Source organism: Notolabrus celidotus, chromosome 6, assembly GCF_009762535.1.
Source record: "Notolabrus celidotus isolate fNotCel1 chromosome 6, fNotCel1.pri, whole genome shotgun sequence".
Taxonomy (NCBI): Eukaryota; Metazoa; Chordata; class Actinopteri; order Labriformes; family Labridae; genus Notolabrus; species Notolabrus celidotus.
The window spans coordinates 29,860,807-29,886,196 of NC_048277.1; the positions used below are offsets into that span (position 1 = coordinate 29,860,807).

The window sequence follows — 25,390 nt, forward strand, 5'->3', positions numbered from 1 at the left end:
TACTTAAATTGTCTTTAAATCGAGCAATGCATCTTATTTTGAGAGGAGACATTTGTGTCGCAACTGAGAAGAAAAAGCTTTGATAAATGAATGCATGAAAAAAACAACTACAGAGGCGTAAGTTTGTGAGAGGAGAAACTTAAATCAAAAAGAGGGAGATGGTAAATATATGCTGCAAGAAACGTCAGGACTAAGAAAAGACAGAGCATACCCAAACGCCGACACACAGAGCAGCTGTGTGTATTAAACACAGGCCAGTCTAACACACACAAACAGGTGTGTGTACAATAAATTGACAAACCGAACCAAAGCATCACCTGTCTCCATCCGGGAACGTGTTCAAACTTCCACCCGACACTCCCCGCTCTCTTTCATTCACCCGCCCTCTCGCTCTCACACTCTACAGGCCCGCTCTCAATGGCACATCTGCACCATTCATCCCATCACTCATTTACCCACAACACACTGCTCTGCTTTCAGCGGCGAGACTGAACGTGACTGTACTTCATTTGGATACTGAGGGAGGGGGGGTCTGCTTTGTTTGGCTGCATTTCGACACAGAAACCTGTTGGGACCTGATGGATGAGGCTTCATGTGTAAAGTTATGTTTTGTGAGTAAGAACAAACACAGTGATGAGGACTCCTGTTGTCTGAAGCTCTTTTCAGTGATCCAGATACACAGGCACAAAGATCCTCAGAAAGATTAAAGCAGAGCCAGTGATGGCTGCAGACAGACCTCATGTTGGTCTGATGACATGATGATAACTCAGCCTCTAACGCAGCTGAACCTGATCTACACTCACCTGAAGTGCAGCTGGATTTCCTATCTTAGCAACCTGCAGGTACTCATCTGTCCTTGTGAACCAACATCAACCAAACATGAGATGAATACGACCCATGTTTTAGTTCAAATTGACCACCAGTTGACAAAGTAATTATAAGGGCAACAAAAGGAAGTGTCACCTTGTGTTCAGAGTGAGAAGGCCATGGAGGGAGGAGGACAAGACTGATGGATGGATCAAACACAACACTTCCATTTGGAAACATGTGTAGCTCAACCAACAGCCCCGTTGAAAAGTGAAGCCAATATGGAAGTTCTAAAAATGCATGCAGTACCTAAAGTGTCCACATGAAGCTGTCTTCAAAAGATAAAGAAATTCAATCAGAGTCCAAAAAATGTCAATTTGTGATAGATACTCAAATTCCCTGTTAGAGCCTAAAAATGAAGGCTGTGACTCCTTATATAAACATGGCCCCCATAGGCATTGTCATTGCCTATTAAAGGAACAGTTAGGCCTTTTGGCTAATGTACTTATTCTGTGAGATGTTTTTTCTAGATATTTGTACGCCTTTAAAAGATACAATCAAGGGGCGCTGGTGGCCTAGCGGTCTAAGCGCCCCACATACAGGGGCTACAGTCCTTGTCGCAGGGGTCACCCGTTTGATTCCCAGCCGGTCGACCATTTCCTGCATGTCTTCCTCCTCTCTCTACTCCACACATTTCCTGTCTGTCTTCAGCTGTCCTATAAAATAAAGGCAAAAAGGCCCAAAAATATAACTTAAAAAAAATAAAGATACAATCAGTAGACTGATGACAGTAAATAAGGGAACAGCAAAAACAACACAGATCACTGGCATGACTGACTAATCATGTTGCAGATTATAAACCCTACTCCTCACTAACTGCTGGCTCTAGCAACAGACAGGTAACATGTTATCAAATGTGATTTATTGGTAAACTAAGTGCTTTCTGTGGGTTTCCTTTTTTGCCAAAACATCGTCAGTAGCCTCCGAGAAGTGAAAATAAACCTGACACTGCGATTATTTATGCATAGCTCTCTTTCCTGGCTTTGCTAAAGTGCTTTGTGATTGTGTTTTGAGCTGACTATTTACAGTATAGATTTGTTTTTAAACTCCCACATGTGTTGCCAACCAATCGTCGAAAACATTATTCTAAATCATTTCTGAAATCTCTCTTTGTAACACCATGTGCTGCATCGAGGCTACCAATTAGTCTGAGGCAAAGCTTCCCCAGAAACTAACAAACAAAATCTGCATTTGTTTTCTTTAGAAACTTTAAATAACTCTACAAAGGGTGGATCACAACCACAGACTACAGAGAGAAAAGGTAATGAGTAACATGCTGCTGTTTGTGTGTTTGTGAGGCAGAAACAGGACCGATGGAAATTTAAATACTGGAAACTTTCTAGGAAAGAAAAGGCTGTTCTTCAAAAAAACTCTCTGGACATAAAAAAAGCGATAACAAGGACTAAGTGGAAAAGACCACCCATTATTTTTGATAGATGATGACTAATTAGATTGACTTTGATTGATAACAGTCTAGTTAACAGTTCAAATAGACATTGCTAACTCGTATTAGATCTTGTTTGCTAAATTGCACCAATCTTCCCAGATGGCCTCCTGTCCGACTTCGCCTCCTAATGTCTGTAATCTCATCTGGGTCTGATTGCTGCGACACCACGCAAGCAAGGCTGAGATCGAATCAGACCCATTTGGACGATCAATTTCCTGTCGCGAGCCTTTCTCTCAATCTGGATGGGTGGAGTCGTGTGGAGTCAGCACAAAAAACACAAATGGGGAATGGTTGAAATGTGGCTGCTTCCCCACTGACTGAGAAAAGGAGCGAGATACTTCCAAAACTGAAGTTAAAAACTAAAGGACACCCATTTACTCCAGATAAACTCATTTATCATGCAGCACTATGAGGCAAATCACTTTATCCTAAATAGGCACTTTCATCTTAAACTCCTGTTTGACTTCCTGTTTGGTGACAGCTTGCTTTGATATTTCTTCAGTAGCGAACTAATCACATTAGATCTGTGTGAAACAGTAACACATCAGTGCTGCAGTGCCCTTTGCGCTCATAATGGTAGTTTTTAGTGGGTTAAAGCTCCTATGAGAAGTTTTTAACTGGTTATGAAACAGACTGAAATTAACCAAGATGCCTGGAAATGACTTAAAAAAGCAAACGAGACCTTCAGCAATGATATTGACTACTTCTATGCTGTAATTTTGGATACCTGTAATCTCTGCAAGGGGGTAGGTGTCAGAAAAGATGACTGACGGCCTGCTGAAGGAACAACACTAACCTATTCCTTTTTCACAGCACATACTCACAGAAGTTTGACGATTTAAAGGAAGCAGAAGGAGAATACCACTTACTCATGTACAGGACAAGATCAGCAAAGAAAAAAGATGTATCACTTTTTCCACAGTGGGTGCCAAATTGACACAAACAGAAAGTTCCTCACAAGAGCTTAAACAGCGAGGCCGACCAGAGCCCCAAATCAAGTATACTGGCACCTTACACCGAGCCAGGTATCATCTTCCATTGTAGTGTTTTAATCGAGGAATCATCATTAGCTAATTTGATAAAGCATGACTTTGCTCAATACTCAGAGACAGCTTTTTGAACAGAAGAGAACCATTAAAAACAACACCCAAAGAAAAAGTAATTATATTGGACATAGAATAAGTAACACATTTAAAAGTAAAGACAGACCAAAGAGTGGAAAATTATTCCCGGGCTGCACCAGGAGCAACATGAGCAGAAAACTTGGCTTCTGATATCATGTTGAACCTTCTCCAGGTCAACTATACGACCACAGAGTGTTTGAGTACACTGTGTCCAGCTGTCTGCGGGGATAATGCTCACTGTACTGAGAGAGGAAAACGAGAATGCTCCAGAGAAAGGCCCAATGAGAAGGAGATGGGGATAATCCAGTGAACAGATGTTTGGGAGCTCACTGAAGAGTGCTTGTTGCCCAGAGGATACGGATTATAGACGTGCTAACAGGAACATAGGGGGGCTGGAGGTGGGCTACGTGATTAGCCAACACTCAGCCACGATAGCTAGCCAGCCAGCGCACCGCTCTCTGAGGTGAAGGCAGCGCCCATTGTTAAGCCTAATGTAATGAAAGTGGGACTCATTCTGCTGCTGCTGCTGTTTGAGAAAAGCTGGGATTTAAACAAGCTCTGCAAAGACAGTGTACAGAAGTAGCCTGCAGAGGAAGTAGCATGAGAATAAAACAGTAAGACGGATATTTAAGCAAGACATAGATATTCATAGTTTTTACTGTGCTTCCTTTTTCCTAAATAAAGAGTTCTTGATACAATTTTTACAGCCTGCTACCAACTACAACACCTAGATTTGATCAGTAGCTGTAACAAACAGGCTAACCCAGATACTTGTGTGATCTAAAAAACATATAATTATGGGGCGCTGGTGGCCTAGCGGTCTAAGCGTCCCACGTATAGAGGCTACAGTCCTTGTTACAGAGGTCGCTGGTTCGACTCCCGGCTGGACGACCATTCACTGAATGTCTTCCCCCACTCTCTACTCCCAGTTTCCTGTCTTTCTTCAGCTGTCCTATCCAATTAAGGCGAAAAAGCCCCAAAAATATATCTAAAAATAAAACAAAAAAAACATAATTATTATTAAAGTTTGAACCCTATTAACTACTAACCCTGTATGAGGGTGATATGATTGCTCTTATTATTGTAGCCTCATGACACAGAAAATTCAACCAACAGAAACAAGCTAGAGCTAAAGCTAGAAACAAGTTAAGCTAACCGTACGATGGGTCACCACCACAGCCCATGTGTCAGTTGAAGGGTATACAAAAAACACAGATTTTACCTTAAAAGATATTTATTTAGGATTTTTAAATGTTATAGTTCTCCTAACTTTAAATTAAGGGGGAGCAGAGTATTAGAAAGTGACTTGGAAACAAAGAGTGCTGACATGCTAGCTTTGACTACGTTACACCATGCCAGCACTGCACAGTTGTTTGCTCTCATCATGTGATAGATTAACTAAAAACATGTTCTTAGTAAATTATTTGAAATTAAAAGAAACAGATATAACCGAGATGTTCTTTATTACAAAAAATGCCTAAATACCATAATGGATGCCTGTAATGTATAGACAGGAGATATTCAGCAATCATAATCCACCATCATTTAAATTTGTAAAATCAGATGTTTATGCTAGCTCGGCTGATACCTGTAAAAATAATATTACTAAACCTACCACAGCAAACTGTTTCTAAATGTTTCCTTCCAACAACCACACTAAAATTTGAGCTGCTGCAAAAAAAATGAATGAGATCCGAGGTGACCACTCATTGAGGGAGGTGCTCCCCCTAGACAGACCTACGGTGTAAAGTGCTGTGCCATAAACCAGCCTGTCCTCCTCTTTCTGCAGGGACCAGCTCCGACGGTAGAGAGCTTTTGGATGTCTCATTGTGATTTAAAGAGCAAGGACACACTCAGTCGTGGGTGAATGTCTCCTATTCCTCCTGCTGCAGGGAGGGCTGACTGCTAACACGATCTGACAGGAGCCTCTCCTCTGCACACAGGTTTGCTCTGCACAAAAGCACACACACTGGCACACACACTACTACACATGCAGCAGTGGAAACGGTGCAGAGCAGCTTTGTCCTTGCTCAAGTGGGAATAAGAGCAGTTCCCCATGATACTCACGTGCATCAAAGAAAGTTGCATAATAATAAATGTTCTGAGAACTTTTTACTTTGTGCGCTAAATATTACAATCTGAATGAAGCTTTATCCTTCATGTATATAACAGTTTTGGTTAGTTCTAGGATTTCCAGGACACCTCTGTGTTTAATCTGGTTCCTGTTAAAAACCTCAGAACTGATGAATGTGAAAGGCTTGCTAACCTGACACAAAGAAAGCAGCTCAGAAAGAAGCTGCAGCTCAGTTTGCAGGACCTGACGTGTCTGCTGAAGCACCATGAAACACACATTTTGATTGTGAAACTGCCCAATTGTGAAGTTAAACTCAGATTACTGCTATGCTCTCTACAGGAGCTGTGGAAATTGGTTCTTTGAAGCTTTAAAACAGTACTTAGTCACCAGCCAAATACATCTATTGTGGCAGCACACTGCACCTTGCTGTGTGGGTTGGTGTTTTGGAGTGATGAAGAAGATGTTATTTCCTGAAGAGAGGTCTTTACCTGGACTTACAAACTATGGTATCACAGGTTCATACGCATGGAGTACTCCTGCTGTATTAAAGGTTGCCTTTACTTGTGTGAGTATCAGAACAAATCTAGCCATAGTGCGTGTTTCCTCCTAAACACCAGTACAGTCCTGATTCAGTGGGCTCAGTCGCAGCCTCTGAGCTGTTGCTGTACAATAAGTGTGACTATATGTCCAGACTACAAGAGATTTAAAGCTTTAAAGTGAGCTGTCTGCAATCTCAGGGTCTGTGGTGCAGGATAAGGGTCCTGAGCAGCTTCTTACACACTTAACGATACACAAGCCTTTGAACACACACTCTTAAAACCAGAGGGCCGAGGCACTACCTGGAGCCATCTATCAGCCACAGGAGACAGGTCCTGTCCCTGAGGGCTGGGTTAAGAGCAGGGGGGTAGATCTGGATGGGAACCATCTGGTGAAGGGAAAGGGATGGATTGGGGGGGTCTGAGGGGTCTGGGACTAGGGGGTCGGCTGCTAATGCAGCAGGCAGGCAGGTCTACTGGTCACACCATCAGAACAAAGACAGGCTGTAATGTGGCTCCCTGCAGGAGCCTCCAGATACAGCACCACACAGCTGGGGTCAGTCTCAGAGCCTCAGACGGTCTTCAGGAGGATTTGAGGAGCGGATGTATGCTTCTCATGCAACTGCACAGTGAAGCCATAGTCCTTTTTAAACTGAGCAAGAGCCGCCTTTACTGGTCAAGTTACAACCAATCACACACAAAAAGGACTAAAACCAACAAGGAGTTCATTAATAAAAATAAAGGGAATGCTTTTTGCCGTTTTCAAGGTTTTCCTGCATTAACTGGACACGCTCCAGCATATTACTGCAGGCCAGTTGTCAGGGTCAGAAAGTCTTTGCCAGTCAGCTGTAGCGAACATGTCCATCAACAGATGTGAAACGTTTCAAAATGTCCTCGAATCAGACCCAAAATCATTCACTGAATGTGTATAAAATCTGGAGGTGAACAATGCCTGTTTCTCATGCAGAGCAGGATGTTCTGGATAAATCTGCCATTTGTTCTTCAGATTTACGAGCCTGTATGACAGTCTGTGCAGCTTACATCAGAAACAGGGATAAAGTAGACGCATCTTCTGTTCCAACTCACCTCCTTTGATAATTTAGAAATCTGTCTTTATTGTTGATGATCCAACATGATGTCAAGGCTTTTTCATTTCACCACAACAAACAGGCAGGGTGATAAATCAAGGTTTTCTTTAACTACAGAGGAGGTCTGCTGGACGTGTGCAAGTCTGTATAGAAGCAGGGCAAGAACTAAAAGAACTTAGGTAGGTCCTGTAAGGTGAGAAAACCAAAAACATACGGAATCTCACTTGAGTCCTTCACTCACTACAAAACTGACCTTTAAGAGTTACATGGAACTCACAGTGAAGTTTTATTCCCCCCAAAAACCAACAGGACAATGATAAAACACCTTGCAATAATGTACAAATCCATACTACACCACACAGTCTAATAATATGGGACAGGATTGATACGATATAGAAGGTATAATATATGGTTAACAGGTAGTTATGGGAAATAGAATCTCGACAGGGTGAGACAGGACCCTGACCAATCAGAATCAAGCATCTTACAAAGCTTGAAGATCAGTAAGAAAGCCAGGTGATAAGATGGGATACTATAATGCAATAGGATATGATATGATGATAGGATACAGAATAGTACGATATGGTACTATAAGATATGATAAGATGCAATATTAGAAAGATAAGATCAAATATAGTACGATGCAGTAGACTATAATACGTTACAATACGATGCAATTCGATATGATATGATACGACACACTATATTATCATCTGGTATTGAATAATCTAACATTCAAATATTGCAGTCAGATTCTTGAATAACTTTTACCACGTTAAACTCTAGCAGCCTGTAACCTAAAAGTTGTTGGTGTTGAAGTTGGGGACAAAAAAGGAACATCTTCTGATTGCAGTACAACAACCAGAAAGCCACACATCAGCACCCACAGAGGCCAAACCCCTCCCATCAGCCTGCCAGCTGTCTTCCCATCAGTGCTGTCCTGCTGTACAGTCATATCTGTACTGTTGCCTGCCTCTGAATGCAGCTCAAATTACACACCACTGCAGCAACTGACCATCTGCAGTGCGTTATTAAAGACTTTTTCATGACAAGAAATGATTTCAGCGGGCAATCAGATTATATATAGAACCATCAGATGATACCGCCGGTGTGATGTCATGCTGACAGTCTGTCCTTGTTAGCTGTGAGGCTGCACCACAGCGGCTACAAAGCCTGCAGTGTAGCCAAAAGGTCACATGACTGATCCCTGCGGCTGCCGTTGCGCCTATCAAGAGTTGAGGGGCGTCAATCAAGACAATAAAGCTCTATGTGCTGTAACACACTGAGTCAGCTCACTGCTGCAAAAATGAATGAAAAGGAGACTGTTGAGCTGTACCTTCAAAGCCACACACACATGCACACAGACAGAATTCACACACTTACACTACTGTGTCCTTGAGAGAAGAGCAAAGTCAGTCATGGCAGAGCACAGCAGTTTACCTTCAGTGGACGTGAGTAGAGTCAAGTCATGAGTTAGCAGTTAATGTGTGTCAGTGCACACGGATGTGTGAGCATGTACAAATCAGGGTTAAAAAAAATGCTATTATAAACGACATGATCCAGGCAGAGGTAGAAATTACAGCTAAAGTTCATGTCAGGGTAGTCTTAAGTGAAGCTGAAATGATAGCAGCTGGGCATGTTTGTGCAGCACATGCAGCACCAATTTGCTAATATGGGCATCAGATGTTATGTGATGTGAAAGGCTTTACTAACATTTTGAAAAAGGCACCAAAGTCAGAGTTCAGAAAGTGAACTCAACAAGCCTCTGTACTAACATCAGTGTCTGCAGCTGCCTTTCTTCTCTGAGCTTGTTACATGTATGCATTTTCTTGAGCCTCTTGTTGAGCAGAAAGGAGAGTCCTCCACATCAGCCCCATGAAGGACTAAAATAGCCTGCCCCCTCCTATGCTGCTGACCTTGCACTTCACCGTGACATGATGTGAAGCGCAGTGCTAGTGGCCGCTCTGCTCAGCTGGATCCAACACAGGATTGAACAGTGGTGGAGAAGGTGGAGGGAGACAGGGGTGAAGATGTGGCAGGAGAGAAACCTGAGATGGATCCAGATTTCTCATCTTATCCTTGCAATCAGATTCCGGAAGACCCAAGGTTGTTTTTCGTTTTCTTTCCCTTTTGCAGAAAAAAAGCTTTTACCTTTGAGAGTTACAACTGAGAGGGAAAAGGAGGAATGTAATCCCCTTTTGACTTTTAATGTTGTCAATAAACTGTAGAATTAATATAACAGGTCTAAAGCATTAAAGAATAAGGTTTAAAAAGTCATAATTCACTGGCCTGCAGGTTTCCCTCCCTTCAGCCATTCATGCAGTTGGCAGTAAGCTCCTTAAGTGGATCCAAAAAGAATGACTTATCTGAGTCTACAGGCACTTACACAAATGTTCTCAAATCCACGTCCAACCACATCAGCCACTGCCAGCCAGACATAGCTCATCCTGAGAAATGTTTTCCATTTGATTCCAGACCTTTTTTCACCAGGCTGGTTCAGACTTTATGTCAAAGTCTGGGCGTCTGCTGTCCTTCACTTGTTGACTTAGAAACAATTTTGGAGCAAACAGCTGACATAGAGTGGCCTTGTTTACAAGAAACATGTGCCATGGAGACCACTGATGTCTTAAATGTGAGGCATTTTGAACCAGTTTCATCCATTATGATAATCTATATGTGGTAAAAGTTAAGAGCCTTTTTTATTCTGGGCTATGACTCTCATGTGTGGTCCCTGGACTTTTTAAACAATTAGTTTCTTTCTGCAGAACTAATTTAATGTGAACTACGATGTAAAACAGCTGCAAAGAATTGTGGGGGAAAGGCATCATGGTATCTCAAAACGCATTTAATATGTTTGGTTCGGTTTTTCTTTTAGTCGGGTACTCAGATTACTGATTACGGAGATGTATAACAAAGAATTGAGTACATCATCAAGTCCTCATATCAAGGATTAGACTCAATTAGTCAATAAAGGGTCATTGTTTTGTAAAGAAACAGCCTAAAAGTAATGTGAAAATTTGTGTGAGGGATTACAATTAGAGGTCCAGTTATTTCATCACAGTGAAGTAATTCCCTGTCATGTTAAGATTCTAGGGGTGGCATGTTATTAGGATCATATTTGGTGCAATAAGCTTGGAGAAAAAATGAGCTTAAGGTATTTAACTCATGAGAAAAACAACAAATTGGCCAGATTTCTTCTTCATGCATTTGAAATCCATCTCATTAAACTAACTGACCTCATATTTTCAGCCTGACTCTGCCCCAGGCCCACATTCAAACTTTCACAAAGCGTCAGTGAGGCAGTGGCGGCATCTGACCGAGGCAAATCATTCTGTAATTGGCATTACAACTTGTGGAAACCGAAATATTCAGTGGGTTGAACTCAGCTGCCTCATTTCTTGGCTTGCAGCAAACTTTTTGCCCCAGGAGAGCTGCATCTGTAAAGAAACGCGTCATTCACAGCAGCACATTATGTCTCTGCATCCAGCTGTCGGTCATAAGATGCCAGCAGCATGCAAACAGTGCTTTAATGTGGACGTCATGTACAGCTGTCGGGGGGTGTTAGAGAAGCTCCAGCACACAGGAAAACTGTTATTTACATGTTGTGTGTGGTTTGTGGACGGCTGTATGCGAGTCACAAGCTCGTACAGTGTGATGTAGCTGTTTTGGGATGTGTGGTTTCCTTATTTTCCACATTATCTGATTAACCTGTAATACAAGCACATTTTTAACAAGGAGATGGAGTTTCTGGGGCGCTGCTTTAGCCCAGTTGGCACATTCCCCATGTGCAGAGAAGTCATTGCCACATTTGTCCTGAGTTCAACCCTGATCCTCTGCCATTTCATATGCTTGTTCCAGCTCTTTCTGTCTCTGCTGTCCTATTGTATTAAGATAGACTGTATAAAAAACATGAACAAAGGGCAGCATATCATATTTGAGATGATGACTCAACCTATCTTTTGATCAAAACAGAACCAGACGAAGAGGCTGCGCTACCAACCACCTGAGCAAAATCTATAATACACAGACCAGACCATCAACTCAGCTATACCTTATTTATGCAAATTTCTAGACTTGATATAATCTTCATGGAGGATTTATAAAAACTCCCTCTCCCTCCATGAACAGTGCATGAAAGAAATATATGAGCTACATACATAGCCCACATTTTTTAAACAGGATCCTAACATGCGACTTAATGGGGATTCCTTTGCTTTTGCAGCCAGCCTCAAGTGGACACTTGAGGAACTGCAGTAATTTGCACTCCTGCATTGGCTTTATTTTTCAACAGTGGAGGTTGCTGCTTGGGTTGACCAAAGAAATAATACTAAAAAAAAAAATGTTGTACCAAATTTTGATCAATATACACCCAGGTATCTTAAACTTCTTGTGAAAATGTTTCAATTTTGAAATCTCTCTAGGCTACAAATATTTGTATTATGCTCAACATATTGAGCTTATGCTGCTTAAACTCTACGCTGCTTTATTAATTCACTTTCTTGACCATAGTTAGACAAAAAGATCGATACCCCACTCATGCTTATACGCTAAAAATGAAGCTACTGTGGATATAGCTTATAGGATAAAGACTGAAAATAAGAGGAAACGGCTAGCCTCTGTCTATAGGTAACAAAATTTAAGTAGTAGCACCTCTAACTGACTTGTTACTGACATCTAGCATTCTTTATCCATACAATAACTACAGGATATTTTATATTAAAGTGTGCTAAGAGAAGCGTTGGCTAGTTAGCGAGCTACCTACTGAGATTCCAGATGTTGCTTCTACCAAGACCCCTCATCAACAGCAAATGTAGACATTATGGGAATTTTTCACACTTTGTTTCTGCATATATCTAACAAACAAGATAGTCATGTTGTAAATAATGCTTCACAGGTGCTGGGAGGCAACACTCATTGTCTTTGAAAGAAGCTAAGCTAACCATGTTGCCCCAATTTGTCTAATTTAAGATTTATTCTTACTCTAAAGATATTAGAAACTGTGTTTTTCAAACTGCCACATTCGTGATGTTATGTTTCCTACAAATTTAAAGTGACCTTATCAACAAGAACACAAGACCAGTAAAATAAGAAACTGGAACAGAAAGATGGAGTCCTCCTGGCCTCTGCGTGTTTGTCTCTGTGACATTCAAACCACCACCTTGTTTCTCACACCTCGGTCAGACAGGTGATTGATGGGGAAGTGATAACATGGGACACAGTCATGCACCCACACAAAGCTACCACGTACTGTATCCAGTTCCTCAGAGAGTGATGTTCCTCTATCCGTGTTATTATCAAAAACAAGCCTTTACAGTCCTCCCAACGCCGTCGCCTCTGGCACCCGAGCTCTGACAGGTATTCAGTCACTAGTGTCAAATCATCACCTACAGAGAAGTGCAACCTTGCACACGTGACGGCAAGGTTCAACCACAGCTATGCGGAGCACACGGACAAAAAACATTTATCATTTCTGACACGTGTAACACATGCCTTATTTGTTGGTTTGAAAGAGATTCTTAGGATAAATGGCATAGCTGTGGTCACACGACAGCTTTGTGCCTCCAAAGCTTCTATCTGCAGGACATTCTTTGTAAAATGATGGTTTTAGAAAGACTCTAAGAGCATTTCTTCTTTACGTGAAAAGAGTGAGCAGCTGCATGCACATGTTTCTACCCCAGAAGACGCTAGGAGGTCTAAAGGTGATTCATGATTTCCAGATGACAGACTGTATATCCACCCGAGCATACAACAGCCAAGTTTTACTGTACAAACCTCCACATGGGACTCACATGGTGTCAACATGCACAGCTGTGTGTTGACATGACATCCCCATACGTTCTGACAGGAAGCTGTGTGCGTGCAGAACAAAATGGCTGCCAGAAAACAACAAACCATTGAGAAACACAAAGCCCACTGAGTCATATCTATAAGTCTATAAAGATCATGTTGCCCTTCAGGAGACCTTCCCAAAACATGAAATTCCCAATGAAATTCCATAATCCATAATCCTTCATTGATCTATAATCCAGAGCGGATTAGGTGACATTCCATTAGATTTTTCTTTTCCATCAACACAGAGATTGGGAGCTGTGGAAAACCCAGTTTCTGGGTCAAATCATACACATAAGAGTCATATGTGCTAAAGCAGGGGCTAAATATAGGTCCCTCTGTATGTCAAGGGATTCCAGTTTCGTTCAATATTTCTGTAATCCTTTTCATGCCACGTTTCATGAGCTGACATTCCAACACCAGAGAAATGACCTACTGACTCCTCTTCAGACTTCATCAGGCTTTTGTCACCTCCTTTCTAAAACTGAGGTGTGTCATTCAGTCTATATGGATCACTCTCAGCTTGGCTTAGGGGTAGGGAATACAGCTCAACCTACAAATACAACAGTTTTTAAATGGCCAGTGGCACCGTATGGACAAGGGAAGGTATGAAGAGTCTGAGGGCCCTTCACCAACATGGGCCCTGAGGAATATTCCTAAACTAGGAGTGATAGTGAAGGTTGGCATTCATCATCAAACAACTTTCTCATAACTTTGGGAATTTGTATTTAGAAGTGGTGGGAAAGAAGACCACAACAATGAAGTCCTCTGTTCTTTTGTCAAAACCAAGTTTCATTCAAATTTACTGTTAAGACTTCAAGACACCTACCAGAAAAACCAACAGATTTTAGACTAGGAGAGCAGAACCACATCCTCTGTATCATTCTCTCTATACAACATGATTGTCAGGTGAGTTCCTTACCTCCAGCACAGGCCCGGCTCCCAGGATGATCTGCTCCACCCCGCTGGCGAATCCCTTCTGGCTGAGTGCCGTCAGATGATGAATGAGGAAGTTAGTGCTCTGGGTCTTCCCCGACCCGCTCTCACCAGAGATGACTATGCACTGGTTCTTCCTTCGCTGTAGCATTGCATGATAAGCCACATCTGCCACAGCATAAATATGGGGCTCCAGCTTCCCTAATGCGTGGTTGTCGTATAATTTGACATATTTAGGATTGTAGATTGGCAGGAACTGAAAAGGGTTAACTACAATAAGAATACTCCCAATGTATGTGTAGATCTTCTCCTGGCGGAAACGTGCTCGAAGGCTTTCCAAAATGGCACGCTCAGTTAGCTCCGGGAGAGCGCAGAGGTCGGACGGAGGGTCGCTCCCTGCAGGCTGAGGGAGGAAACCCCGTTCCACCATGCGTCTGCGCTCCTCAGTCACCCGTAGCCACATCTGCAGGCTGCCGCCATAATGAATAGATCCATCCAGGTTCTTTTCCCGCAGGAGGAAGCGGTAGTCCTCGCCGCTGCCCAGCCCACTGCGGTTCTCCAGGGCAGTCCGAGGCCACAGCATCATCCGCTGAACGGGGCAGTCGCAGGGGTTCAGGATCCATTCCTCCCCGCCAAACTCCTTTACCTCAGCCAAGACGTAGCATTTGGTCCGCTCCAGGCATAAGCGTTGGATGAGGGAGTCGATGGCTTCAGCAGCCGTGGTGTTCTTGCGGGCGCTGACGGGGCAGTAGATGGTTCCCTCAGCCAGGGCTCCTGGATAGACCCGCAGGCTGAAGTCCTGGTCCTCCAGGCGCCGCCGCATGCTGCCACAAGCGGTGGCCATGTTGGCGCTGCTGGCGTAGCTGCAGCCGCCATCTTGTAAGCTCATGGTGGCGCAGCAGGTCCCATCAGCACACCGCTCTCTGGGCCAGGAGGACTGACTCAGGACATCCCAACTGGAAGAGAACAGAGAGAAGATGGGAGAGGTTAAACATGGAAGCAAAGGAACAGAAAAAGATTTCAAACATCACAACGTGTCCTCACAGCCTCGGGCATTTCCAGTACATTGAGCCACAACAGGGTCAGTAGAGTCATGTCGATTTCATCTGTCCCATGACAGAGTACGACCACTCAATAGACTTTCTGTTTCAGGTTGTAAAGGAAACGACTATCACCAACGCCACAAAAGAGGAGCATGATACGAGTCAAAGACAGAGACAAGAAGTGATAGACATTCAAAACAATGAGGAACAGTAGCTGCTTCATGAATTTAAAGGCTACCAGCCAGCTTATCAGAGCCACAAACCCTGTGTGTGTATGTGTGTGCGAGTGTGTGTATGAGAGTGTACTCATGTGATAATCCAAAGGCTCTAGCCGTGTGCCAAGATTAACAGCTGCCACCTTCCACACAAAAGTGGCTGTAATGAGAGCACAATGGTGTAATTCACCACTTCCCTGTTGATAGTGAACACAGCACTCCATTCTCCCTCTCTCTTTAGACACACACATACACACACTCAGTCCAGTTTCATAGACTACAAAGCTTCAAATGTTCAAAAAGATAGACTGTAAAGTACCGGTAAGTATTTCACTGATTGCAGAACTACACTAAATGGATGTAGATTTTAGTGCTGATACATGAAACCGTCCATCTTTGATGCTACCGAGATAAGGTTATGAAGAGTGTTCATCTTATTAAACTGTGCTTTAAAGGAAGACATCCAAATACTGCCAAACTAGAACAATTTAAGTTAATTAATGTTACAACATATTATATAATTATGTTTTTACATTCCTACTACTCAGATGAGTACCCAGCTTTTGTTTGTTTGGAAGGTTCCTTGTTTATAGGGTAACATCATTTAATTATAGGGTTGATATTCTGTCATGATCTGAAAATTTATTCAGATTTCTTTTATCATTATTTGAGATGGCGTACACGATTTCAAATGAGTGCATGCCTTTGTTTCTACTGTAGCAGTGTTGGTAGGGACGGGGATCGAAACTCAGCTCTATTAAGGACCCAGCTCCACATTTTCAAAACCTGAAAATCAATGAGGTTCAGGCTTATTGATTCTGCTATAGAGTCTCGTGGGTCCTATGATGTACTGTTATATCTTGAGTCAAGTCACAATATTTTAATCAAGTCTTTGATGCACGTACTGTATATACATAAATTGCCTGAAAAAAGATTTTGATAAAATTGAATCATCAGCCGACAGGTATTAAACGACACATAGGAGATGTCTGGTGGTGAGATGCTTGCAAGGATGGCTGCATGTGCAAAGTGATCAAAAGACTGACTACATTTTACCAAAGCAGAGGATAGGGAGAGAGCAAAGTGCAGTTTATGATGCAAAATAGTTTGATGCAAGTGGGGAACAGAGCCTCCATGGCCAAGCACATCATCACTAGCTTCAAGCTGGAAAAACTCAGGCTGCTGCTTCTGCTGCGGGGCAGTCATCTCTCTCCTCCTACTCTGCAAGCAGGTTATGTGCAAGCCACATAAGTTTAAAATAGTTATCCCATGTTGAAATCCGTGCTGGAATCGCAGGATAAAACCAAGTTGGCAAATCAAACATGCTGACATAAGGTTACATTATGATGTGTTCAAGGCTGTGTCAGTATTATGACTATTACGTGGAGTTCAATAGAACTTCATGAAAAAGCAATATCTGTCCTGTTATGGCAAAAACATATTGCTATCCCGTCTTTCTAACTAAAAGTATCACACAGTATGGACTATTCTGTTATTTATTTATTTTTTTTAGGTCATATTTCTGGGCATTTTCGGCTTTAAAGGGCAGGACAGCTGAAGAGAGACAGGAAATGCAGGGAGCAGAGAGTGCAGGGAGACATGCAGCACATGGTCAAGGCTGTGAGTCGAACCTACGACTGCCCTGTGAGTACCACAGCCTCCGTATATGGGGCGTGCGCTTAGACTATTAGGCCAACGGTGCCCCTTTCTGTTATTTTTTAACTGTTAAGGCTATTTAATTCATTCAAATCATCTTATGAGAAACAGCACTTTGATCATTGTAAGTTGATTGTAATACTGGTCCGATCTGGGTGCTAGAGCCTGTGATACTGGACTGTTGCACACCTAAGTACAGACATAAAGTGTAAGTATTCATTTCTAAGGGATCTAATCTCAATGGGATTCCCAATTGTCCACAGACCGTGCATTTTAAACACAAACATAGATTGTTAAACCATTAATATACCTCAGTGTGGAGCCACAAGAAGATGGATCACAACCCAAAACAAGGCTTTGGTTTAAATGTGGGTCGAAAACCCAGACCACGACCGTGAAGACTTAATCCCCAACAGTCAAAACAAAAGTTGTCCAACTCCCTTCGGTAAGCTTACTTTTCTGAGTCATTGCACTTATCCTTTTCCTCTTCTCCCCATTTTTTGTTCTAGATATTTCAAATCAACATTAAAAAGCTACATATTTTTTAAAATATGTCTTACCGGGAACTACGGTCCACAGGCTGGACAGGATCTGAAACGTCCTTTAACAACAGTTATATAATTCCTGACTTTCCTGCGGTATTACATAGATAAAAATGTCTTCAACAGCCCTTGAAGGTTTCTCTTAATTGAATCCTGTGCTCATTCTAAATGTTTTCTCCACAGCTAAGTGCATGTGCTAGACAGAGAGAGAGAGAGAGAGAAAGAGAGAGAAACATGAAGGATGAGCCAGCCAGCCGTCCTCCAAGCGCCCCAGACAGACCCTCCTCTCTCTTTCCCTCCTGCTTGTCTGGAGTGATCCTGACCACCTACAGCAGTCTGCAGCAGCCCACCTCCACCAGACAGACACACAGAGAGGAAATAGACAGCTGGGTGTCTGTGAGAAACAAAGCGGTGAACTGCGAGGGATGAAAGAGAGCAGAGGCAGAGAAACCAGACCTGAAGAACAGACAAAGATGACAGAGAGTACACAAGATTGGAAAAACTATGCCCCCCGGGACTGATACATGAGGGCACTAATGAGCTGTTCATGAAGGTAAAAGGTCGTAGTTCAAGTCTATTATGCAGAAATGCAAATACAGTAAGCATTGATGGTGTGTTTGTGCTGTCTGGTGGGGTCCTTTTGTTAGAGGTCGGCCGTCCTCTTTCAAATTAAGTACAATACCAATGAAGACACAAAAGACCTGAAGGCTTCTACGTGGGCACAGCTGTGCTGCTCTGAAGTTTTTAATCAATAATAAAATCTCAGCAGGAGTGTGTGAGATCATGTGTACGTTAGAATGAACAAAGTCACACTGTCATACAGCTGGCCGGCTAAAAAGAGAACAACACTTCCATCCACAATCTTTGATGTATTCGCTGTCCAGATGAAAACAACATGGCGACAGAAAAATGTCTCTCTTCACTATACAGAGAGGTGATCTGGTGAGTTGACCCTGCAGGACTGACGTCACACCTTATCTGATGAAACACAAAAGATCCTCCTGGTGGGTACGATCCACAGCAGAACAGATTCTCAGGTTGCTCTGAAGCAGATGTTCACTGACTCTTGTGTTAGTGTTAGGTATGCTTTCTCTCACTGTCCCTCCTCTATTCTGCTACTCTGGCAAAGATAATGCAGGAGCCCTCATTCGTCTACAGAGCTGTCAATCATGACATCACATCCCCTCTTTTTAGCATTTAATAACTAATCAAAACTCAACTTAATTAAAATATGAACATTTCCCTATAAATCAGGCTTGAAAACTACCTGCTATGACAGAAAGCATGTCTGAGGATAAATTATTTCATGTGCATTGGCATTTTCTAGTTTGACCCATGTTCCATCTGTTGTGGGCCACCAGGGGGAGCTCTCAAAGTTTTGGCTTCACTGGAGACAGCTGTTGTTCTGTCCATTTTTAAACAAGATTTTAGTTTGTCACAAACGAAGATCTTTAACTCCTTTTTTAAGTTATATTTGTTGGGCTTTATTATAGAGGAGAGGACAGTGGATCGTGTAGAAAACAGGGAGAGCATGGGGGAGTGACATGTGGGAGAGAGGCCACAGGCTGGATTCAAACCCAGGCCAACCGCTTCATGGGCGCGCAACTTAACCATTCGGACAAGTCCGCTCCCAAAGATCTTAAAACCCTAGAGGTAAAAGCATAATGCACATCGGGTGACATTACTGTACCACCAATATATTAGTTCACTAGTTATGATTGTGTTACAATAAATGGGGCCAGACCTTGTGTTGGCCCTTGCCTGGGACCCCCAAATCACAAGAGCCGCGTCTGAGTATGGTAAAATTTTCTCAGATGCACAAATGATCCGTGGGAAATTCCATTCAAAAACAACCCAGATGTCACCAAAATAAAAGGATATTAAGGATTAGCAGTTTAAGGGATAAGAGGGGAAACTAAATCCCTACTTCTGGTAATGACATTTTTCCCCCCAAACTCGGGAATACAGCAATTTGAACTCCCCCTCTGCTTTTATTGTTCTGTCTTTAATCTGTGTCCATATCCAGCACAGAGTTAAAGTGAGACCCTGTTCAATTCCCACCAGAGCTGAGCAGAAAATCACTGGATGAGTTCGGAGAAAATTAACCTTTCGGCCTGATTTCAGTGGCCCGTCTGCTGAGACTTTACGAGCCAGCAAACTGGACAGCAGGAGACGTCAGGAGTAGCTGAGAGGTTGCGATGAACCGTCTGACGGATCAGGGGTGGGGGGGCTGATGGATGGTCTTTAAGGGTCAAAGGTCAGAGTGAGAAGCCAAGGTTACATTCCAGCTGAGGCTCTGACAAATCACATGTGTGGAGCTGCGGTGTTGCGGCTGAGAATATTTGGAGAGATTGGAAAAAAAACTTTACTGGCATTTTCCTTGAACAGCTGCATGCGTTGAGGTCATTCAGGCAGGAACTGGACGGCTATTACACATCAAGTACTAAAAAACATGACTTTAATACTGTTTGTTCGGCATTTACAGATGAAACTAATGCTGTGGGAGTTTTTGGTGATGATGGATGAAGCTGGAAAGTGAGACAAGGCAGACACCGAGAGGAAAGAAGGAGGCTAAATGAGATGAGAGGAAGGGAAGAGTTGTGGAAAGACGACAAACAAAGAAGAGGTGGTGAAGAAGAGGGAGCTAAACGTCTGTTATGTCTTGTTTTGACACGGTTGAATCTGAAGTGCTGACAGCGTACTGAGATAAAGCCGGGAGCTGACGTTTGCAGCAATGAGCGTACTGCTTCATATGGAGAGAGATTGAAAGAGTAGTGGACGTCTTAATGAGAGCGTGCCAGTCATTTGACTGCTGGACAGGTTCAACCACGGGTCAGCACCATTCCCAGCCATCAGTCAGGTGGAGGGAAGCTGCTAATGTTAGAAAACAGAGCGTGTACCAGATACACATTAATATTTAAAGAGTCTGACAGAGTGCAGAGAGATAGTAGAAAGAGCTGGAGATGCTGGCTGGTGACCAGAATCAGCCTGATCGGCTGTGATCAGTAGCCAGTCAGTCATCTCAACTTCATCTCATTCTGTGCAGATCTCAGACTCATGACACATACGAGCTGCATGTTTCATGCCACATGTAAAGCCACATGTAATCATCAGCATCATTAGCATAAGCATGAATGGTATTTTTGATATTGCTCTAAATTTATCTGGGGAGTTGAAAACGACAGATTCATGATTAATGGCTGATCAGTCAATATCAGAGAAAGGAAGATGAGGGGATGAAAAAGAGTGAGGAATGTTAAATGTAGCTCTAGTGAAAGTTCAGACAGGAAGACTAGGCAATCACAGCAGTTGTTTAACTCTTCTCTCCCTCGTTCAATAGCTCACCCGCTTCCAGCTGCACGCTCTGGAGCTGTCATTGGTTAATCAGCGGCGGCTGTCATCCAATAGCTCAGTGGCACGCCCTTATCGTCAACTTTCTGCTGTCTTTTTAAATGTGTCTCTCTCTCCTGCTAGTTCCCTCTTGCATTGATGGTGCGCACCCCTCCACCTCCCCATCTCCACCTGGTCTCCACAAGTCTTCAATTCCTAGGATTCATCAACCACCACCACCAGTGTCCGGACTCTAGGGGGATTTCTTCTGCTGCCAAATTCACACATCCTACGCTCACAAAATATCCCCAGTCCTTACGCCAAAGATTTCTGTCAAGTTTCATTATTAATTAAGTTGTAATAAATAAGCTTTAATCTTTAAACTGTGTCTCTCCTGATTGAAATAACACAAGGAGCTGAAGGAAAGAGCAAGAAGAAAGCAGACATGAAGAAAACACTGGCTTTAGCAGGGTTCCAGGATGGTGCAGCGAGAAGAGATCTCTAGATCGTTCTTTGGCAAAGACAGAGAATACAATCTGATAGTATAGCAGCTCAGTAGTTAACTTGCAGTGAAGAACTTCCTCTTAAACAAATGCATTAGCGGAGACAGAGAGTTGGTAAGCTCATAGAAAAACTGAGAAAGCTTCCAGTGACAGGCAAACATCCAAGACATTAAACAGAAGAAGGTGAGAAGATCAACTCGACGTGCAGGTCTGCAGAGTCTGGCTGGTAAACACCCCCTCCTCTCCCACAGTCACTTCTCACCACTTTAACAGCAATAAACACAAACCTCAGCATTCCTCCACATTGCTAACACACACATAAACACACTAATTCACCTCATTTGACAAAGGCAGTGTGTTTACTTCCTTGTACCAAAAACTGAAGGTTTTCTGTACTTCTTAAACTAAGGGATGTTAAATAAGTGAGATGGGAACGACATGGTTAAACTAGACTCAGAGCTGTTACTCGCACAGTAATTCTTTTCTACCTCCACAGTCCACACACACTCGCTCCCTCCCCTGATCACTCATCAGAGAGGATCATTCAGGGATTACAGGCATATTTAAACTCCCTGTGGTTTATTCCTCACCACTGGCTGCTGCTGCTCGACAGTAGTTCCTGAGGTTTAGTCCGCACACACACACACACACACACAGTTACACACCTACACACTTCCAAAAGCACCGGATCAGACGGACACCACACCTTGTGCTCACATATCTCGTCATCAATGTGTGTGGTTGTGTGTGCGTGATTTGCATGCAGCTGGTATTAGGAAAGTCTGGAAGTCCAACTGTCACCTGAGTTTTTTTCTAATAGGTGTTCAGTAGAAGATGTTAAAGCTTTTGAGATATTCTTTAAAAGTATATAAACCTTTTTAAAATTAAGTACAAAAATAAAGTACCCTTTCTGTTTAGTATTTGATCAAAAAGACTCTAGCTCATGGTATCTTTTAAACCCTGTTACCAAACAGTCACTCTTCCTTTGCTACAAGCAGTCTACTGTTTCCTTTCTTTATTTTAAGCTACGTATTTAAAGGTTCAGACATTTGTGATCAAAAAGCCGCAAATTTAAATCCTACACCAAATTCTAAGACTGTAACGCTGTAAAATAAAAAAAATAAAGGGTTGAAGATGTAGATTTGTGATGTGTTGAAACAAAAACTCTTGAAATTTGTGCACAAGTTTCCTGAAAAGCTTCGGTACGGCTCAAAAGAAGTTGTTTCTGAATTATTGCAGTTTCTGAGACCCTGCCACCCCCACTCAAAAACCTACTGATGTTGGAAAACTCTAGTGCATTTCTGAAAAGTACAAACTGACAATTATGATAAGGAGATGGGCCAGGTGTGTTGGAATGCAGGATTTCCTCCTGAAAAGCAAGTTTTGTTGTCCTTCATGCAAAAACCGATTGTTAGAACACAATGTTTGAGGAGGGATATCCAAAAGTGTCTCTCACTATATCCATTTCACTGTTATCTCTTCCTATATCAGTATGAGGTTAGGTGTAACAATACAATCTGCTCACCACAAGATTGGATACGATACAACACGACATGACACAATACGATTGGATACAATACGACACGTCACAATACGATACGAGACAATACGATACGAGACGATACGATATGATCAAATTATGATCCTTGGTTCTCAATGTTATTTATGACTCCTGGACCAACCTAAGCCCTTCCACTGTCTGAGCAATGTGTTTTGTTGCTGTGTGTCTCTATTTTTAGGTGTAAGGAAACTACTTGCACCGGAAGTAGAGAGAGAGAGACAGCAAGTAAGAGATTTTCCACCATTTATCATGAAAATACAGGAAACTGCTAAAATGCCCGGTAAGTATAGTTTGTTGAGAAGCCAGGGTGTCATCGAAATGTGGAAATCCCTGACGGTACATCCTTGACTGCAAAAATTTAACCAGCTGTCGGCATGTCTGTACACCTCTATTCAGCTACAGATGTTAGAGACGTTATGACGTAGGACAGGACAAGTCAAAGGCACATAGCACCCTCTGCTGTTTGAAAAGGGCACAACAGTTCCCCTGTCGTCTCAGTGATTATAATCTTCCTTTTAGTGTGCCGGTTTTCAGCAATCACCCAAGGTCTAGTCCTCTATGGAGGCTGTTTTTCCTCTGAAACAAGTATAAGCACTTTCTCTTTCAGGAATAGTTTGAAAACTTGTTTTCGAGTTCCACTGAGCTCTTCAGACTTCAGACTGAGCTCCTACTGCAGCTTTCACTCTGAGTGTGAAAGTGACGCTTTGACTTTTACTGGAAAACAGAAACTGTGTTCATGCAACTTTCACTGGAAAGTTAAAGTTCAAGTATTAAAAAAGCTAAATAATAAATGCCTTGTGTGTGTGCGTGTGTGCGTGTGTGCGTGTGTGCGTCTGTGTGTGTGTGTGTGTGTGTGTGTGTGTGTGTGTGTGTGTGTGTGTGAATTCCTGAATTCCAGCAGGCCAGCAGAGCTCACAGGAACTGAGCCCACACAGACACAAACATCTGCCAGAAACCGTGCACACTGCACAACGAGACAGAGTGCCGAGTCATTCAGCTCAGCTCTGTGTGTGTGTGTGTGAGTGAGTGTGGCAAAAAAAACACGTGCAAGTCTCAATTTCTGAACTGAAAAAGTGGCTAAATAAAACTCTCAGGATTAAAGATGTCTCATGCCACCAACAGCTCTTCCAAATGCTGTCACATTTTTTAGGAAGAAATTGGGAGATGAAGACGTTAATGGAAGTACTTCTCTTCAAAATGTGCAGCAATAAGGCAAGATTGAAAACCTGTATGACAAGATAACATGAAATAAATGTGATGTATTTCATAAAAACAGAAAAAAGGAAACAAGGAGATAAGAAGGTGAGGAGATAAGGAAACCTAAGGATGAGAGAAGGTAGGGGGAAAAAGGAAACAAGCAGAGGATAAATGAGGGAGAGGAAACACAGGAGACGATGTCTTATGTCTTTACACGGCAAACATCACCAAAGGTCAGAGCATAGATAGCGTGTGTGTGTGTGTGTGTGTGTGTGTGTGTGTGTGTGTGTGTTAAAGACATGATGCAGAACCCCTTCCCCATCCTCTACACACTGTTACTTTCCCCCTTACGGAGGATGACATCACCTCGACCTGCACCATCCTCCTCCTGGCACTGGGAGGTCCACACACACACACACACACACACACACACACACACACACACACACACACACACACACACACACACACACACACACACACACACACACACACACACACACACACACACACACACACACACACACACACACACACACACACACACACACACACACACACACACACACACACACACACACACACTAATGGAGCTCCACTGTCAGAAAAAAGACCTCTGGGCTGCTGGGAGCTGTATTGATTGAGGACCCGCCCCCCTCTTCACCACAATCAGTCATCATCTCAGCATCTCTGTTGCCATGGTAACAGGCTTATTGAATTCATTAAGTGCCATTTGTATCTTGGATGCTCTGAATGTGATAGCAGTGTGTTTTTCTGTGGAGCAGGCGGCTCTATTCCTCCATCTAAAATGGGGGTTAAAAGGACGATAAAACGGGTTCACATGAATGTCTTTATCTCATTTATCTCTCCTTTCTGTCTCTTTGTAATCCCTTCTTTCAAACTGCATGACATGAAGCAGATACAGCTGTCATTCAATCATCCCTTGTTTTTGTTTATTTGTTTTTTTCTTATAACAGGATAGCAGAACAGACTGTGAGAACATAACAGGCGACGATCTGACTGATAAAAGATATTTGAAATCCTAAAACCCTGAAGAAGAGCTGAATAATACTGTAAAACACCTGGAACTGAGGGGAGAAGAGTATATTTTGTCAGGGTTTGTCATAATGAGACATTTTCCACATAACATGCATGAAGCAAAAGTGGTGCGAGTAACAATTGCATATCTAGAAAATGTTAAATCCTCTTAAAATAACATTCTTACATGGTTTTAAGGAACTAGAGATGCGAACATCTGTCCTTCAAGCACATTAAGTTTCACCGTGTCCTTACTGCATGCAAGCATCAGATATTGTGTTGTATATCCTAGAGAATCATATTACATCACATTGCAATGGATGCTGCTTGTCCACACTGCATTCATGAAATATACACTGCTATTATTTCACCATTAAAAAGCTCAACATTATCAGATATCAGGA

The 25,390-nt window shown here is 42.6% G+C and overlaps 1 protein-coding gene across 1 annotated transcript in view; it reads right to left on the reverse strand.

Moving 5' to 3' along the window:
- The window catches only part of LOC117814569 (unconventional myosin-IXAa-like), a 121,877-nt gene extending 107,024 nt beyond the window's left edge, over window positions 1–14,853 (reverse strand). The window contains exon 1 of the mRNA XM_034685969.1: window positions 13,888–14,853. Within this exon, the coding sequence (XP_034541860.1) occupies window positions 13,888–14,790 (903 nt within the window). The 5' untranslated portion in view covers window positions 14,791–14,853. The remainder of the gene's footprint in view (window positions 1–13,887) is intronic.
- Between the last annotated feature and the right edge of the window lie 10,537 nt (window positions 14,854–25,390).